General features: G+C 39.1%; 1 protein-coding gene across 5 annotated transcripts in view; it reads left to right on the forward strand.

The window, feature by feature from the left end:
* Positions 1 to 15,903, forward strand: part of LIMCH1 (LIM and calponin homology domains 1) — a 175,253-nt gene that overhangs the window by 53,419 nt on the left and 105,931 nt on the right. For all 5 annotated transcript variants that reach the window (XM_041462275.1, XM_041470573.1, XM_041478898.1 and 2 more), the window contains exon 2: positions 10,684 to 10,754. In XM_041462275.1, the coding sequence (XP_041318209.1) occupies positions 10,684 to 10,754 (71 nt within the window). The remainder of the gene's footprint in view (positions 1 to 10,683; positions 10,755 to 15,903) is intronic.

Here is a 15,903-nt window from a genome sequence, read left to right on the forward strand (position 1 = left end):
TGTAGCAAATGTTTTGAAACTTGCAGTTCTTATTGTTTAGATTGGAAATGTTAAGCATATTTTTAATAGTCTCCTATTCTAGTATTAAAGCATTATAGTGAAATAATTGCATTCCTTTCAATCCATTTTAGACCTTACATGATATCCACTATGAGTAAAAATAAAAGTAACAGTAGTTAAAATAATTGTCAGGGTTTTTTTCCTCTTCAGGAATTTATTTTCTACAAGGCTAAATTGTTACAATTTATAGAAGGCAAATTTCTTTTATTGCTCTGAGTATATTTGAAAAAGATGCTTAACCTAATTGTTCCTAGTATTTGTTTCACCCAACAATAAACAGGGCAGAGAATGAGCACCAGTGCAGCTCACTGATCTGATCATAAGAGGTGCTCGTTCTGTGTCTTGCTTCCTGGTCAGGTCTAACATGTCTTCAGCGCTGGTGCTTCTGGAGCTGTCAGGGCTGGTGTGTTGCATAATGGATGAGCCTGAACTGATGGAGGCAGCAGGTGCTCCAGTAATAGAAAAGAGCAGTGTTTATTATTGTTGTATGCATCATCAATCCTCCTCCCTTTCTCCCTCTGCTTTCTGTGTCCTCCAAACAAAGGCTCCCTATATCTGCAGCAGCAGGGGAGAAAAGAGCAACAACTTACCCTGTGTAACATTGCTGGGTTTTGTCTCAGGGGCAGCCTTGTAAATAGGTCTTGATTTGATGCTCGGGATCTGTGAACGGCATGTTTGTCATTGCAGGGGACAACAGTATTGATTTAGGAATTCCATTTAGCAGAAAACTCTTACTGGTTACTGATATTTGTTAGCTGCCCTATTCCAGCTAAATCAGATGAATGAAAAATGGCTTTCAGTCTAGTACTCGTTATGCACTGCAAGATCCCTAGCTCCTGTAGGAGCAATCTGTTGAAAGATAGGTCTAAACATTCTTTAATTGGGGAAAACTGTAATTTTTGGGAGAAGGAGGAGGAGGACAGAGAAATAAATGGAGGTTCTTAGTTCTGCTTAAGATGCTGACAGCTCTTGGAAGTATCTTTTCAAGAGTAAGCTGTGGTTTCAAATATTGCAGAAGTACTTCCTTGTCCATTTATAGGCAGTCAAATCTACCAATATCTCATGTCCATGTGCTCTAAGACATTAGCTGATTCTAGACAGTCTGTAGTGTTTCTCTTGTCTAGAGCATTAATGGCAGTCAGTATTCCCTTTTGCAGGGCTATTGCCTATGCTTCAGGATCTGGGTCAAAGGAGCCATGGAGAAGAGTTGGGGAGAACAGAAAACCAGTTTTTCCCAGTAGAGGCTGCATTGGGATTTCCTTCTGCATGTAATGTCATAATTTAGAGAGAAATAGTTGTTCTGTTTCACCATACCTTCCTATTTAGTGTCTGGCGGTTTTATTCACTTATGGCACCATTCTTTTTGTGGCTATGTTGTGTTTTAATACCAGCTGGCAATCCCACAGCCGCTCACTCACTCCTCCCCTCCAGGAAGATCAGGGGAAGAGAATTTGAAAGGTAAAAGTCAGACAATTAATGGGCTGAGATAAGAATAGTTTAATAATAGAAATAAAATAACCCTACATTGCAATGAATGGGAAGATAACAAAGAGTGATAAATAAAACCCCAAAAAGGCAAGTTTTGCAATAAAAAACTATTTATCACCAACAACCTGCCAGTGCCTACTCAGTCTCCCAGCAGCAGCTTCCCCACCAACCTTCCCTCTGCTTCTGTTGCTGCACATGATCCATATGGTATGGGATAGCCCTTGGATGTATTGGGATCAGCTGTCCTGACTCTGTGCCCTCCTAAATTCTTGTGAGTCTAGTTTTATTCATGCTTGGTAGCCAAATGTTGTTTAAAAATTGGCTTAGCTGGAAAAGCATTCAGAGTGGGAATGCTTTTCCTTAACTCTGTCTCTAGAGAGGCAGAGAAAAAGTAGATCTTCTTCCAAAGAGTTATTAATAAAGCTCTCAAAAGTATATGAGTGAATTAAGGTTAACCTCCTTTCTGCAGGAAATTGGATCATTTTTTTTTTCAGTCTGTGATTTTTGAAATGCACTGTTTTTCCTGTTTAGAGCTACCTGCTGGTAGTTCTGCAGTTTGTTTGCAAGTGACTGCAAAACTATGGCATGCAGCCCTGTTCCTGCTGGAGAATGTGCCAAGGGTGGACCCAGAGTCCAGAAGAAACATCCAAGAAGCTCAGATATTGTTCTCAAAAGACTTGTGGTTTACCTCTTTCCCTTTTACTTGAAAGGAGCAAAGTTTTGCAGAGTTGTATTGATAGCAGATAGAATTACACCTTTCAGCAGTGTTTGTATGACACGTCTCTATTCCCCATGGACAGTTTCCTGCTTTGCTTGCTCTGGGCTTCCAGAGTTACTGTCTGGAAAATCAAGTCTTAAATGCCTTGCTGAGCTATACTTTTATATATATATAGATATATATATTTAAATTGCACAGAATGTAAATGGGACACTTTACATGTGGACTTGCCTTGAAACAACTGGATGGTATTAAATTTAAAAGCTTCAGGGTAGACTGGTGCCTACTGATGCTCATCATTGGCATTTCAGAGGCTTCACTGAGACCTCAGACACTGAGTATAATTTTTAAATGGATGGTTAAATTTATCAATGTTTTGCTCAAGCGAACACTTAATTTTTCAGAAAGGGAAGCTGGTGTCTCCTACCGGACATTTTTCATTGCAAAATCTCAGTAACAGTGCTGAGCTTTGGTAGTCTCTCTGACAGTGGTTAATGACAGGCTGAAGTGCTTCTAGTGCTGGGCCCCTCTAACTTAGAGCATCTCATATGTTTGTATTCCTGTCTCTGTGCAGTTTTAAATGTGTGCAGTTTTAAAGTTGTCTGCCAAGATGCAAATTCCTGGGAGAAAGCAACACACTGGTGTCAAAAACTGCTTGTCCAAGAAGTACTGCAGTGGTCTTGTAAAATATAAATGCAGCGATTAATGTAAAATAGGTTAAAGCAGTGTAAAGTGGGGATTAGCAAATCTAGATACTGCAGTGATCCTCTCATCTCCTACAGAGCTGTTGATCTCTTCATTGCTCTGAGGGTGAGACAAGATGTTGAGTTCAACGAGGAGTCTGCTGCCTGCGTCGTGTTTTGCTCTGCCTCTGCAGCTGTAAATGACAGAGCTTTAAACACTTCTGATTCAGGACTGCCTAAACTTTCTAAAGCTGGAGGAGAGAAAATAGAGGGTTTTATTAACAGATGCTTCAGTTTCAACATAGAGATGATAGAGCATAGCATAAATCTTGGAGGAGCAGTTTTTCAAGAGCATGCGAAACCTTTTCTAGACCTAGAAAAAAGAGTCAAAGGATAAAAAAAAGTCTGTTTTAATTCTTTGCTCTTTTACACATGGCCAGAAACCAAATTTCCTGTTCTGCTGGAAAGTTGCTAATGTAATCAACCTGAGACAAAGGAAAAAATTTCTCCCATCCTTTGCTAAAAAACATCTTTGACTAGGTGATGAAATGTGAGGCAAATAGGCTGTTGGTGGGAGAGCTACTCCTCCATCAGTACTGATTCCAGCTTGAAGAAGAATTACTTAGGAAAAAAATAAGAGCTGAATCAACAGTTTCTGCATTTGAGACTAGTTCCCTGTATACACCTTTCTTTCTGTATGTAATTGAGGAGGTACAATAAAAGGCAGTGTGAATGCTTGTCTGTCCATGGAAAGCCCCAGGGAATCATACAAAAAGCAAATTCATGATAACTTTAATTAATCTTTCATTTGTCAGTGAGCAGACTGCTTATTTAGCCTGGATTGGTAAGAAAGTAAGACCTTGGGAAAGGGTGTTCGTGATAGTAATTGCAAGGCATCTGCTTCACTTCAAAGGTGCAGGAGCTGCCATTGTGTACTGGTGCACCCCGAAGTGGGGTAGGTTCTGCAGTAGTTAAGGGGACAGCTGAGCAGGGAGCTTTCTCCAGGCAGTGTAGAGAGTAAGGCCAGACTCTCCAGACAGACAGGACTAGATTAAATGAGGGCCTTGGACTGAGGATGTGCATGCTTGTCTTCTGGTCTCTTGTACCTGTAGACTTCACATCATATGTGCTCTTCTGACCATCTGCATGGAGTGTTGTTTTTACAGAAAACAGCAAACAGCTAAAGAATGTATTGTTATGGTAAGATGTACTTTCCACCAAATACAAGTTATTTTCCTGAAATAGTGCTTCATCTTCCTTCTCCCCACTCAAGTAGAATGAATATTTTACTGGTAAGTCTGTGTCAAAAACCTACAATTCTCCCCTTCTTTAATTCCCATTAAAACTAAGAAAGGGATGATGGATTCCTATAGGGGATTACATTTTTAAATTTTTTTTTTTTTTATTTTTAGCAATAAAAAGAACCCTAAATTGAACAATTGATTAAAAACACCCTAGGGTGGTCTGTCATGTCTGTCGTCTAGTACCTAATTTCGGTAACACAGGAGATAAGAGTCTGGTTACCCATAAAAAACAATGCAATGCCAATCTACTGACTGTCAAATACAAATTAGATGTAACAGATGACCTGATGCTAGGTGAAGCTTTCAGGGCATGCACTGCAGCCAAGAGAAATCTGACAGAAGTAGTTTTTAAGTTCCCTTCTTGCTCTTTTCTCTCTTCACAAAATGTTCAACCTTGACTGAAATGTTTTCTGCCCCACCTCACCCCAAAGGGAAGGCTGCAATATCTGGCAATGCACCTGGAAATGTATAGAAACAGCATTAGGGAGGAGAGATGAAAAGGAAGCTGATTTTACTCTATCATTAAATTTTAACACTCCCTAGCAGCTTGCCAGCCAAACGGGATTATACTACCAGATGTCCTGGCAGAAATGCGCACGGCTCTGCAAGATCATAAATCCAAGCAACGTATGGCAACCCTGCATGTTTAATACTACTGTTAGCAATGCAGAATTTCAGTGTGGAAAGCTGTTGTGGTGGGCAGGACTTAGCAAAGACAAAATCTTCCCAGACTTAGCTTTAAAGCCTTAGGTAGGGTAATAGCTGCTGCTGCTGGTGGTATATACTATTTCAGTATTTTTTTTGTCGTGTCTCCTAAACAAAGTACTAACTGAGCCAGTTTAGTCTACACTTTAAATACAAGTGTCCATTCACAGACTCATGTCCTCATTAATCTATGCAAAGGATCAGAAAAAAATACCAGCTGTTGTGGTTTTTTCAGTTGCTATTCCCTCCATGGAAAACAAAAGGCAGTGACTAGCAGCCCTAAGTAAATAAATTATTCCTTTAGTGAGGACTTAGAATTGGGCCCACCAAAGGGAAGTGTGTTTGTACCAGTGGATATGGTTCTTCCATGCTATATGTTGACACAAAAATGTCAGCTGACGTGATCAACAGTGTGGCAGAAGGAAATTTAAAACAAATAGGGGAGAATATGCTATTTTATTCTATTGCTGCTAGAAAAAAATTAAGTTTATATGAAGTATTAAAAGAGCAAGCCATATTTTTGTCTCATCAAAGAATAATATGAGAATGAATAGTCAGAGGAAAAGAGCAAAAGGGACTGCAGTACAGGTAGTTAACTTTGCAAATTGCAGTTAAACTTAAGTGACCAGGAAGTGGAAGACCTAAAAATAATGTTAAGTGCTTTCTTTGCAGATTAATCTTGCTACCCAAGTGTGAAATCTTCCCTCATTCTCCCATATATTCTTTAAATTTTCAAGTTCTGTATCACAGAATTTCAGGTGATTCATTGCTGGCCACATTAGTCATTCTGAGCTTGTGCTGGTTTTGTCCCTGAGAGTAGAATAACACGCTAGAGATATTTGTTTGCTCTTTTACTGATTTCAGTAGTAAATTACTCTATACTCTAAAGCCTTGAAAGGCTTTGAGCAGTGTGCTTGTCATCATTCAGCTTTACTGGAAGACAGGTATGTTAGACCAGTGATTGTTGCCCCTGCAAAACTCCATTCATGCAATATTCAAGTTTCTCTGAACTAAATCAACTAGCTTCCTAGTATTTGTAATAAAGGAACTATTTGGGACTGGTTTGCATTGCTATGATTTTAGCAATTTAAATGCCTCTGTGACATAAGAGAGAGGGAAATCATGCCTAGATGATGTGTTGTGTCCACTTTTGCAGACAGAGACATTGCATGATTGATAGGTGGCCAAACCAGGAGCCAGTGAAGGGTCTCCAGGCTCCATCACACTGTCACAGCAATGCAGTGCAATTCTGGGCTGCAAAGGTAAAGCTGGCTTTGACTGGTCAGTGTTTGTTTAGTTCAGAAATTCCTTGCTTATGCTATATGAAAATGGAATTTAACTTGTGCATTCATCTTATTAGATCACATTATAACTCAGAAACAGGGAAGTAGGAATTCATTACTCTAGAGGAGCCAAATCCTGATGCCCTAAAAGCTGTCTTGCTTCTTTTGGTGGTTAGTTTTCCCTGTTGTTTGTACAATCCAATGCTTTCTATATACATACCTGATTATTACAGTTTAAGCCTTACTTTTACATCTTCCTAGTTAAGTAGCAGGACCTGATTTTTCCACTTAAGAAAAAAATATTTAGGGGAAAATAATAGTAGCACAAAATGGAAAGGCAGCATACTCACATACAAAGCAATGAACAGCTTATGAAATGCTTCCAAAATCTTCTTCTCTTTACTGTCATGCTTCATAAACTCGCAAAAACACATAGTGAGAAACAAAGACCTCTTTTTGCTGTGTCTCTAATTTTTTTTCACTGCATAACATGGTATTTTCAGATGTGCACATAGAAAATGAAACAAAGTGTTTTCAGTGTGTTATCCCTGATGACCAAGTGTTTATTCAGCTACTTATACCTTGTTGGCCTAGATAAACTTCACCTGGGGCCAGCATCTGTTCACTAATTTGTCGCCTTTTCTTTTTCGTGCCCCTAAGCTGTTTTGACACGAGAAGCTTTGTAAGCTCCATCTCAGCAGCAATACAAAATGCAAGGAAAACAATGTAAACTGAAGCTTTGGGAAAATAAAGTTGTACAATATGGCAATGGTTAGTGGCTGGATGGCAGCCATCCTTGATGATATAAATTTCATAGCATATGTAACTACAAAGAACAAAAGAGTTAATCAGCAACAATGCAATATATACCAAGTGTTACTGTATGCAAATATGTATTGAAGTTGTTGCCATGAAGAATTTTCATTACTCATTTTAGGTTCATTTTCTGTTGTTAAGTGACAGGGAAACTAAGAAATGCACCCGGCACTCAAATAATTGCCCTGGTTGCGACACTTGCAGCTTTTTACAGAGAAGAAAATATCATCCAGATGATGAATAAAAACAAAGCCTCCTCACATAAATGAAGCACACAGTAATAAATGGTACTGTTTTGCTTCTGTTCTCTATTTTTAATTTCCAGTATGACAGGGAAATGCAGCTTTTTTCCACTCAGCTTTATACAGCTTATTAAAGAAGTGGGAGGTTATTCTAATCATTAGCAAGATATAGTTTGTGTTTTGTCTTTAAAGCACTTTGTTCTAACTTTGGCACCACAATAATTACAGTATGCTGCCATTGCAGAGTGGATAGGGAACTCTTCCATTTATCCTGTGTCCTCCTGCACTGCCTAAGTGTGCTGTTCTGTACCAGTGAGATGGGAAGAATGCAAGGTGGAAGATGGAGTTGTGTTTCCAAAGCATGTAAGATGTGGCAGTCTGGAAGCCTGGCCTTGCAAAGAAAGGCCAGGTCTCAAAAGTTCTCTCAGTTAACATCTTAGGTTTTTATGTTACTGCTCTTTTTTTTTTTTCCAGAATACAGAGTACCTTGCATCTGTTCATGACTGGTTTTGTGCAGGTGCAGCTCTGAACACCAATTCTCTGTACTGTGAAAGCTGATGGGCTAAAGATCTGTTCTTCCATTTTGCAGTTTTCTGTACCTGGTTGCAAATGAACAATTTCCTTTTTTCCAGTGAAGCCCAGTAGAAGCACTGCAAATGCTATCCTTTAGTTCTTGTTTGTCAGTGTTTTCAGAGTTTCATCCAGCAAACTAGAGGATTTTATTTCCTGAGGTGGGAGATAAGCTAGTAAGAACAGACCACTGCTTATATCAATAACATGAACACAGTCCTGTGATGTGTGCAGCTTTTTTGTGATATTGTGGCTAATGCACACACTTCCATTTTTACTGGAGCTTGGGTAAAGTATGCACTTCGCTATGTGAGATTCTTTGTGTGCAAATATGAGAGTGCCAATCCTTTTGCTTGAAGTCCCTTTGTCTCCTCCTGCTCTGGGTGTACTGAGCAGAGGTTATCTCAGCAATATGCACCAGGCTGGCCTGTGGGCCTGCAGTAGTTTTTCATGAGGGTATGACCCAAAGTGGCCTCTGCAGAGAGGGAAGTGTATGTGTGTGCACACGCCAAGCAACTGAGCTCTGGTTTCCTCTGGAAAAGGTGGATCCAACTTCTTGCTTCTCTCAGTCCCATTCTGGGTTTATCTTTGTAATTTATAATGTCATCTTTGTGTTTATTTTTAGTTTCTAGCCATTCTCTGTTGAACTGTTTTTACATTTTAATTGACTAAATCAGGAGACTTGTAGGTGATTAATGTTTTCCCCCTGCAGCTGCATCATCTAGCACAGGCATAAACCTTGCTATGCCTCATTTGCTTCCAGTTCCTTTTCAAACAGACGTGCACTGTTCCTGGACCTTCCTGTCTTTCCTCACCTCCTGTCAGTGTGTGTTGTACCTCTCACTGGATGAATTTGTGTGCCAGCTGTGCATCTGTATTTCATGATTTTATTTGTGCAGACAGAAGTAGTGTATGAAACCTTCCTATGTCATCAGTAATAACAGTGATAATCATGCGACAGCTTTTGGCAGGTAGAGTCCTACCTGAATTGTGGTAACAGTTTCAGTACTGCTCCCTGACAAATGAGGGTCTTCAACAAATCCGTAAGAAGACTCATCTTCATATCTGGGACATTTGGTGTTGAGGAGTGAAATAAGATGAGTATAATTTTTCTTTAATTTTTTCACAGATGAAAAAACTACTTGGAGTCAGGCTGCTATGAAATAGCTCTTCCGGCTCCTTTCTGTACTACAACTTGTGGATGAAACAAAAGGCAGTTTTGATATGCTCCACCTATAATTCATCCCAAATGTTAATGATTTTATTGTCATGATTTCCCCGTGTCCCAGCAGATCAAGATTAGAGATGATTTTCTATAACTAGATATAGTTTAAATGGTTAAGGGTCATTATAAATTACATGTGGTTTCTTCAGAGATATGAGCACATTTTTCTACTTCATGCATCTGTGTAAGATATGATTGTCCGCTGATGCCGTTATGATACATTTTTCAGAGTACAGGAGAACTTCCTCCACACTGAGCAAAACAATATGTTTATAATTTAGTGAAGGATTAGATTTTAGGCTTTGCATATGCATTTCCATTTAAAAAGTGTTGCTTTCTGTCCAAGACTGCCCAGCTATAACCAGCATTTCTGAAACTGATGCATTTGCTAATCCTGTGGGACAGCTGCAACTTGTCAGTTTTTATAAATTGCTGTCTTTATGACAGGAAACTAGGAGGGGAAGGGTCTTATATCTGAATATAACAGCAAGGAGAAAACAGGGACATAATGACAGATATATCCCCAAGTCACTGTTCTCTATGGTGGAAGCAACACCCAGAGCAAGGGTCTTGCTGAAAGATTGGATGAAAGCCATGAGAACTCTTTAAGCATCCGGTAAATATTTTGTCTGGGTAAAGAGAAGACCTCCTGCAGGACAATTAAAACTGTTTTTTTCTTTGTATTGTTTCTGTTCAGTGCTTTCTAAACATAGTAACTATTTTTATATCTTTTGTGATTGTAATAAAAAGTATTCTTTACTTTGAACTGAACATATTATCTGTTGAGAATGATATGAGGATGAATGGCAAGACATTGTCAACACAGTAGTGGGGGTTCAGTCATGCTTATGGGGGTGAATGGGGGTTCAGTCATGCTTGTAGCATCCAGCACTCTCAGGTGAGATTGGGATTGCTGGAAGGTTTCTAGCTGGTCCATCCCTAAGCAGCACAGAATGGCTTAAGATCTTGTGAGGCAAAGTGTACCTCCTGGTCCAAGTGTACCTGGGGAGAACCTAAGCTTCCACTGAGTTTGTGTTCTCTTAACATTCATGGTTGAATTGCTGATGTGAAGTATCTTTTAATACGACCAGGAGTATTGAGGCATGTGTCTGAAGGGCTGTAACTCTTGCCATTGCTTTCAGTTGTCTTTGCATATTCTATAAAGATGATAAGGACTAAAGCTCAAGGCTGATACAAAATGTTTAATGTAGTGCAAAAAAAGCAATAAAAATACATAGTTTGCTTAAATGCTATAGTTTTAACAGTCAAAGCACTATAAAATAAAACTTCTAAAATATTCTGCAGATTACATTCTAGTTTTTGTTTCATCATTTTTGGTTTTTGCTTCTAGAAAACAGTCTGCAATTGCAGACTGCAATTGCACTGGCTGGAGCAAATATTTTGTCCTATATGTTAAATAGCTTCATGAAATGGGAAAGAGAAATGGACATTGCTTAGTCTTTTGCAAGGCATGTAAAGCTCAAATGTTCCTTACACAGCAGATGCTCTAACTGAATATTATGAATTGCACTTGTGAAGCTCACTCTCTAATAGATGTCACTCTTTTTTTTCCCTCTACTCTTTTGCAGCAAGTGACGGGCAGAAGTTTTGGTGAGAAAGATTTTCGTTCTGGGTTAGAAAACGGCATTCTTCTGTGTGAGTAAGTAATGCTTACAGTTTTGAGTCTTGAATACAATCTTGACTAAAGTAGAAAACAACCTTAGCTAGTATGTCCCATTGCTGATTTCCTTTTGAGAGTTTTGACATTGCGCACAGTGGTATTTCACTGCAGTATCATTTCAGTGCCAAGGTATTGTTATGGTGAGGGTTGAAATGTGGCTTAAAGAAAACAGGTTTTATGAAGTGCTTCCCTCACTCCACCCCTGGTCCTTAGCTGAGTTATGTGAAACAAAAAATATTATGTTTGTTTTTTGGTTTCCTTTTATTTAATGTTGTTAACCACAGATTGGCAAACAGTGTTCCGCACCTGCCTGTGGATGTCTCTGCCACAATGAGGCGTTTTGGACCAACTCCAAGTCTGAATGCTGTCAGGAGTTAGCCATCTGAATACCATCAATACACAGCTGCTTTAATAGTTTCTGGAAAGGTTAGGTATCCTCTAAATTTTGCCTAAAGGTGTGTTTCAATGACGTGTTTTGTAATTTTTGGATGAGAGACACAAATGTGCTTTTGCACATTTCCCTCTGTAGTTCTAATGGCTAGTTTTTAGGAAGAGTCTTCCAAAATCTTGTTAATGTTTACACGCCAAAGCTGGTGACTTCTAAGAGCAATTTGGAAATATGCCCTAATGCCCTTAGCCCTGTGGAAATCAGGTTGTCAGGCATTTGGGAGAATCTGCTGATCTGAATCAGCTGCATGGACCAATTTCTTTCCCTGGGTATGCATGATTGTTACTGAAGTTGATAAAAGCCGTCTTTGCACACCAGAATGATGAAGCTTGTGCAGAACTGAATCCATACTTACAAAGGAGATGTGTGGCTGGACACTTGCAGCTATTGGTAATGTTTTATATTATTCCAGGTACTGGAACTTGGAAGCTGTTTTCAGCAGTAGAGTTGAGCTAATATCCTGTAACTCAGCCCTAGGTAGCTTACCATAGATTTGAAACTTACTTGTGTAAATACTGTTATATGTCTCACTGGTGTCATTAATCAGACAGCTTGAACTTTAACTTTTAAAGGTGAAAAAATATAAAGGAAATGATGTGATCTATTTTGATTGCAGTTGCGTGTCTTTGCTGAGGAGTGGCTTTGGGAGGAGGGAAATAGTTGTTATTGTTGTGTAACTCAGAAGGAGCATACCCTCTTTGTATTTAAGGGTTGCCTCTCACACAAAATCGCTCTCCTCCGTGTGTTGAAGGGAAGTGCTGTGTGCTGAATCACTTCTCAGTGCTCTTTGAATGTTAAGGTTGAATTGTGTTGCATGAAAAGCAAGGGCTGTGTATTTCAAGATTAGATTGTAATCTTATCTGCAAGTAAGCAGAGGTAGTCTGATTTAAATACTGTAAATCTTTAAGATGGAAGGCTTAACTAACTAATGTTTTGCTAATGAGACTAATAAATATGTATTTCTTAGAAGGTTGTGAGCTCCAGTAATAACTGTCCAGGTCAAGGGACAGCACTTGGTTATACTACGTAACTGTTCTGTGATACTTGCTTGTCCTCATTTACTTCTAGTGGATCAGTGCAAATCAGCCTAAAGGAATCTGTCTCCTCAGCCTCAAATCTTAAAAGCCATGAAGTCTGTATTGCATCTTGCTCTTGGTTAGCAAGTTGTAACTAGTGTGTAAAACTCTATTAGGCTATAGAACATTAATGAGAAAGCTACCAAATTTGCCTTCAAATTTAGTTTCTTGATGACAAACAAACTATAGCACCAGCAGAACTGTACTCCTCACTGGTTCCAAGTCCACTGTAAAATAGAGAACAGAAATTTTTGGGTCACTGAGAACTTCCAGAGTATCTTCAAAAAGTACTTTGGCAAGTGAAGCACTGATAGTTAATTTTTTATCTGTTGCTCAGTGAAGAACACTGTAAAGCTGCCAAAAGCAATACTGTCTTTCTAGACAGGCTTTTTGTGACTTACCGGAAAATTACCAGGGTACCTAATGAAAGAAATGTAATGGTATACAAGCTTTCTCTTAACTCCCTGTCAGTCTGTCGTGCTCTCATTGCAGCTGACTTCAACAAGTAGATGAAAATCTAAGTCTCTGACAACTTCAGCAGACAAGAAATAAATTATAGCTGTCTTGGTTTGTGAAGATGGTAGAAGTCATTGTTTTTAGTCAGGTTTTGTCTGATTTGTTGAAGTTTTGGGGAAAAGCAAACTTATCTCTGTTTTCATCCACAGGACAGTACTCACTGCAAGTGGCATTAACTGGCAACTCATAGCCAGACAGTTATGTGGGTGATGTCCATGTGAATGTGGAATAGCTGTGCTTAACTTCCATGTGACTGTTTCAGGGTTTTTCTCTCCTGTTGTATATTGTGAGGAAGACTGAAAGCGAGCTTGGACTCTGAGGGATGACAGCAGCTAGAGGACTGGAAACTGCTGTCAGGAGTGGGGACACAGTCAGCATGCCTTGAATGTCCCAAACGTATCTCAGACTACCTTCTGGCTTTGCAGGTGTTTTGCAAAAGGGAATGGGGAAGTTACCATGCCAGAGTCCATTCCCCAGAGAGACTGGTCTATGCAAAAGGGTGCAGGGGGAATCTCTGTCTCTGTAGCAGGATTGTTTGACCCTTATACACAGTAATGCCAGGCCCGCCTCCACTTGATCCCAATCTCGATGTCCTAGACAGCCTACAGACACAAGCAGACATCACTACACTGGTTATAAATGATTCATTCACATATTTGAATAAGTGAAAATGAATGCAATGCCAAAAGCTCAGGCTCTTGGGATGACTGGGTTGTGGAGCAGTGCAGATGTGTATGCCTGCCACAGGAACCTGCAAGCCTTACACCTGCCTCTCTGGTAGTGTTTGTGCTGTGCCACTTCGATCTGGCCTCAGTACAAACTTCATAGCTTGACGCACTCAGCTGAGGAGCTGAGGGGCATATTTAAACAATGCAGGATGCCATAAAGCAACAAGTCAACAGATGAGAGCAACACAAGCCCTTTATTCTTTCTGGCTGTTCGAAAGCCCACTTGTGCAGTTGCCCAGACAGTGGTGACTCTAATTGTTCACCCAGCTGTGCTGAGAAGCCAGTGACTATGACTTCTGTTTGTCTGAAATGAGTTCATGTTTTTTTAGCGTAGCTGTCTGACATCAGTGCAGATGGTGATTTCAGCAGGGATAGAATAGCTATATAGGCAGAGGCAGTTCTTTCTCTGTTCATGCTTTGTGAATTAAATTCTCGTATGAAAAGACTGAAGAGTTTCTGCATGGGTGGGCAAATATGCCTTCCTGGGGTCATGGTTGAAAGCTATATAACGCAGGAATACAACACCAGTAGCATGAATATCACTGGAAATCCCCTATTGCTGCTCCAGCACATGTTCAAATTTTTTTTTTCTCCCTTGTTACATAGCTTTCATGTTTAGGTTTGACCCAGATATCATAAGAAGCTAGAGGATTAATCAGAAATAAATTAGATCTGGTTGTTGCAATGCTTAGGTGTTCCTATTCTATGGATTCAGACATCTGAATGAAGGTTGACTGCCAAAAAAAAGTGCATATCCCATCTCTCTGTCTGCCCTGCTGGTTTGGGCATTTCTGTTGTGTTTTTTTAAAGAGCAGGTAAGGAAATCAGTGTTGCTTTTATTTCTAACCATGCAACAATTGCTATTAATAAGTTTAAAAATTATTACAAGAAGAAAAAATGCATGTCTTGCTGCAACCTTGACCAGCTGTTTCTGCTCTAATATCCTTGCAAATGTGTTTTCAATTTTTTTGCCCTTCTCCTTGCTGCCCACCTCCCCATGTCGAGCTCTGCTACTGCAGGATTCCTTCCTTCGTGTTGGGTATTCAGTAGTTAAAGAAGTCTCTGTAGGGATGTGAGACTTCAAAAATTTGAGTTAATTGCTTGTTTTGATATGATTATCCAAACAGGAGATATATCCAATATTTCTCTAAGAACTTCTGACATGCGATTGGAATCGTATTTTCTCTCAAGCTTTCTCTGGAATCAAGTATCCAGTCACCCTGAAAGTTTGTATTAGTAGTAATGAGATTCTAATGTCAGGAACAGGACCAGACCATAACAATTGGGATATGGATCCTGGGCAAAAGACCTTAAAGGATGAACTAAAACTAATATCCAGTTGGATATTAGCAGAAATTATTTGCAGTAGAGTCCAACAAGGTCATGATTGTGTGTAATACCTTGAGTTCTGTATGTAGAACATTTAAGCTGTGTGTCTGGTTTATGTATGTATTAAAATCAATTTAGAGCAGTACATGCAGGCAAAATAAATCTGATTTTTCTCACGCATGAAAGTTCTAACAAATATTTCACTGCATATTATGTATCATGCACATATAAAAATGAAAAAGGACTAACTGTATGTGGTTAAAGATGGATGTCACTTTCCTGTGCAGTTCTGGAAAGCAACTTATGAGCACTTTCCCAAGATCTTCTTGGTTTTTTAGAGAGTTATTTTATCTATTAGCACATGGCATCGTAAAATGTGTAGAAACTATGATTATTCTTTGAAACTATGCTTATTCTTCGACTCTGAAACTTTTATGTTGTTTTTGAAGGAGGAGATACAAAGATGTTCTACTGTTTTTAAGTAATCTTGGTAAAATTGCATATGTACAGTGAACTAAAATAAAGTTGTACACTTTTTCTCCTGTAGGACAACATATAGAAAAGTCACTTCTCTTCTGCTCTGCATACTTGGAATATATGCTCTTAAAACACACAAGAAAGTTTTTAGATTTTACTTTTAAATAAAAAAGATGAGAAATTAGTCATGCACATAGATTATTTTAATAGTATTTAAAGCAAATATGAAGAGTGGCAATAAATCTGAGTGAACTGAAAGTGATTATGACCAAGAATTGCTTAATGGAATTTATCATTTATTCTGTCAAGGGAATTATTTTCTTCCACAAGTAAGAAAACCCTTAGCTTGTGTTCTTCATGTTGATGGTGATGAATGAGCTGCATTTTCTCAAAGAGCAGTTTCTTTGGATGTGCATCCTGGTTCTGGTGCATCTGACCAAGCTTTGAGCTGACATAACTGCAGTTTTCAACAAGGGCTGGCTATGTGCCAGATATGTACAAGTGTAATGCTGTGGAATAATAAAACTTCTGTGCTCTGAGTCAGTGATACTGTG

The sequence above is a fragment of the Pyrgilauda ruficollis genome, unplaced genomic scaffold (genome assembly GCF_017590135.1).
Source record: "Pyrgilauda ruficollis isolate IOZ18807 unplaced genomic scaffold, ASM1759013v1 scaffold1, whole genome shotgun sequence".
Lineage (NCBI taxonomy): Eukaryota > Metazoa > Chordata > Aves > Passeriformes > Passeridae > Pyrgilauda > Pyrgilauda ruficollis.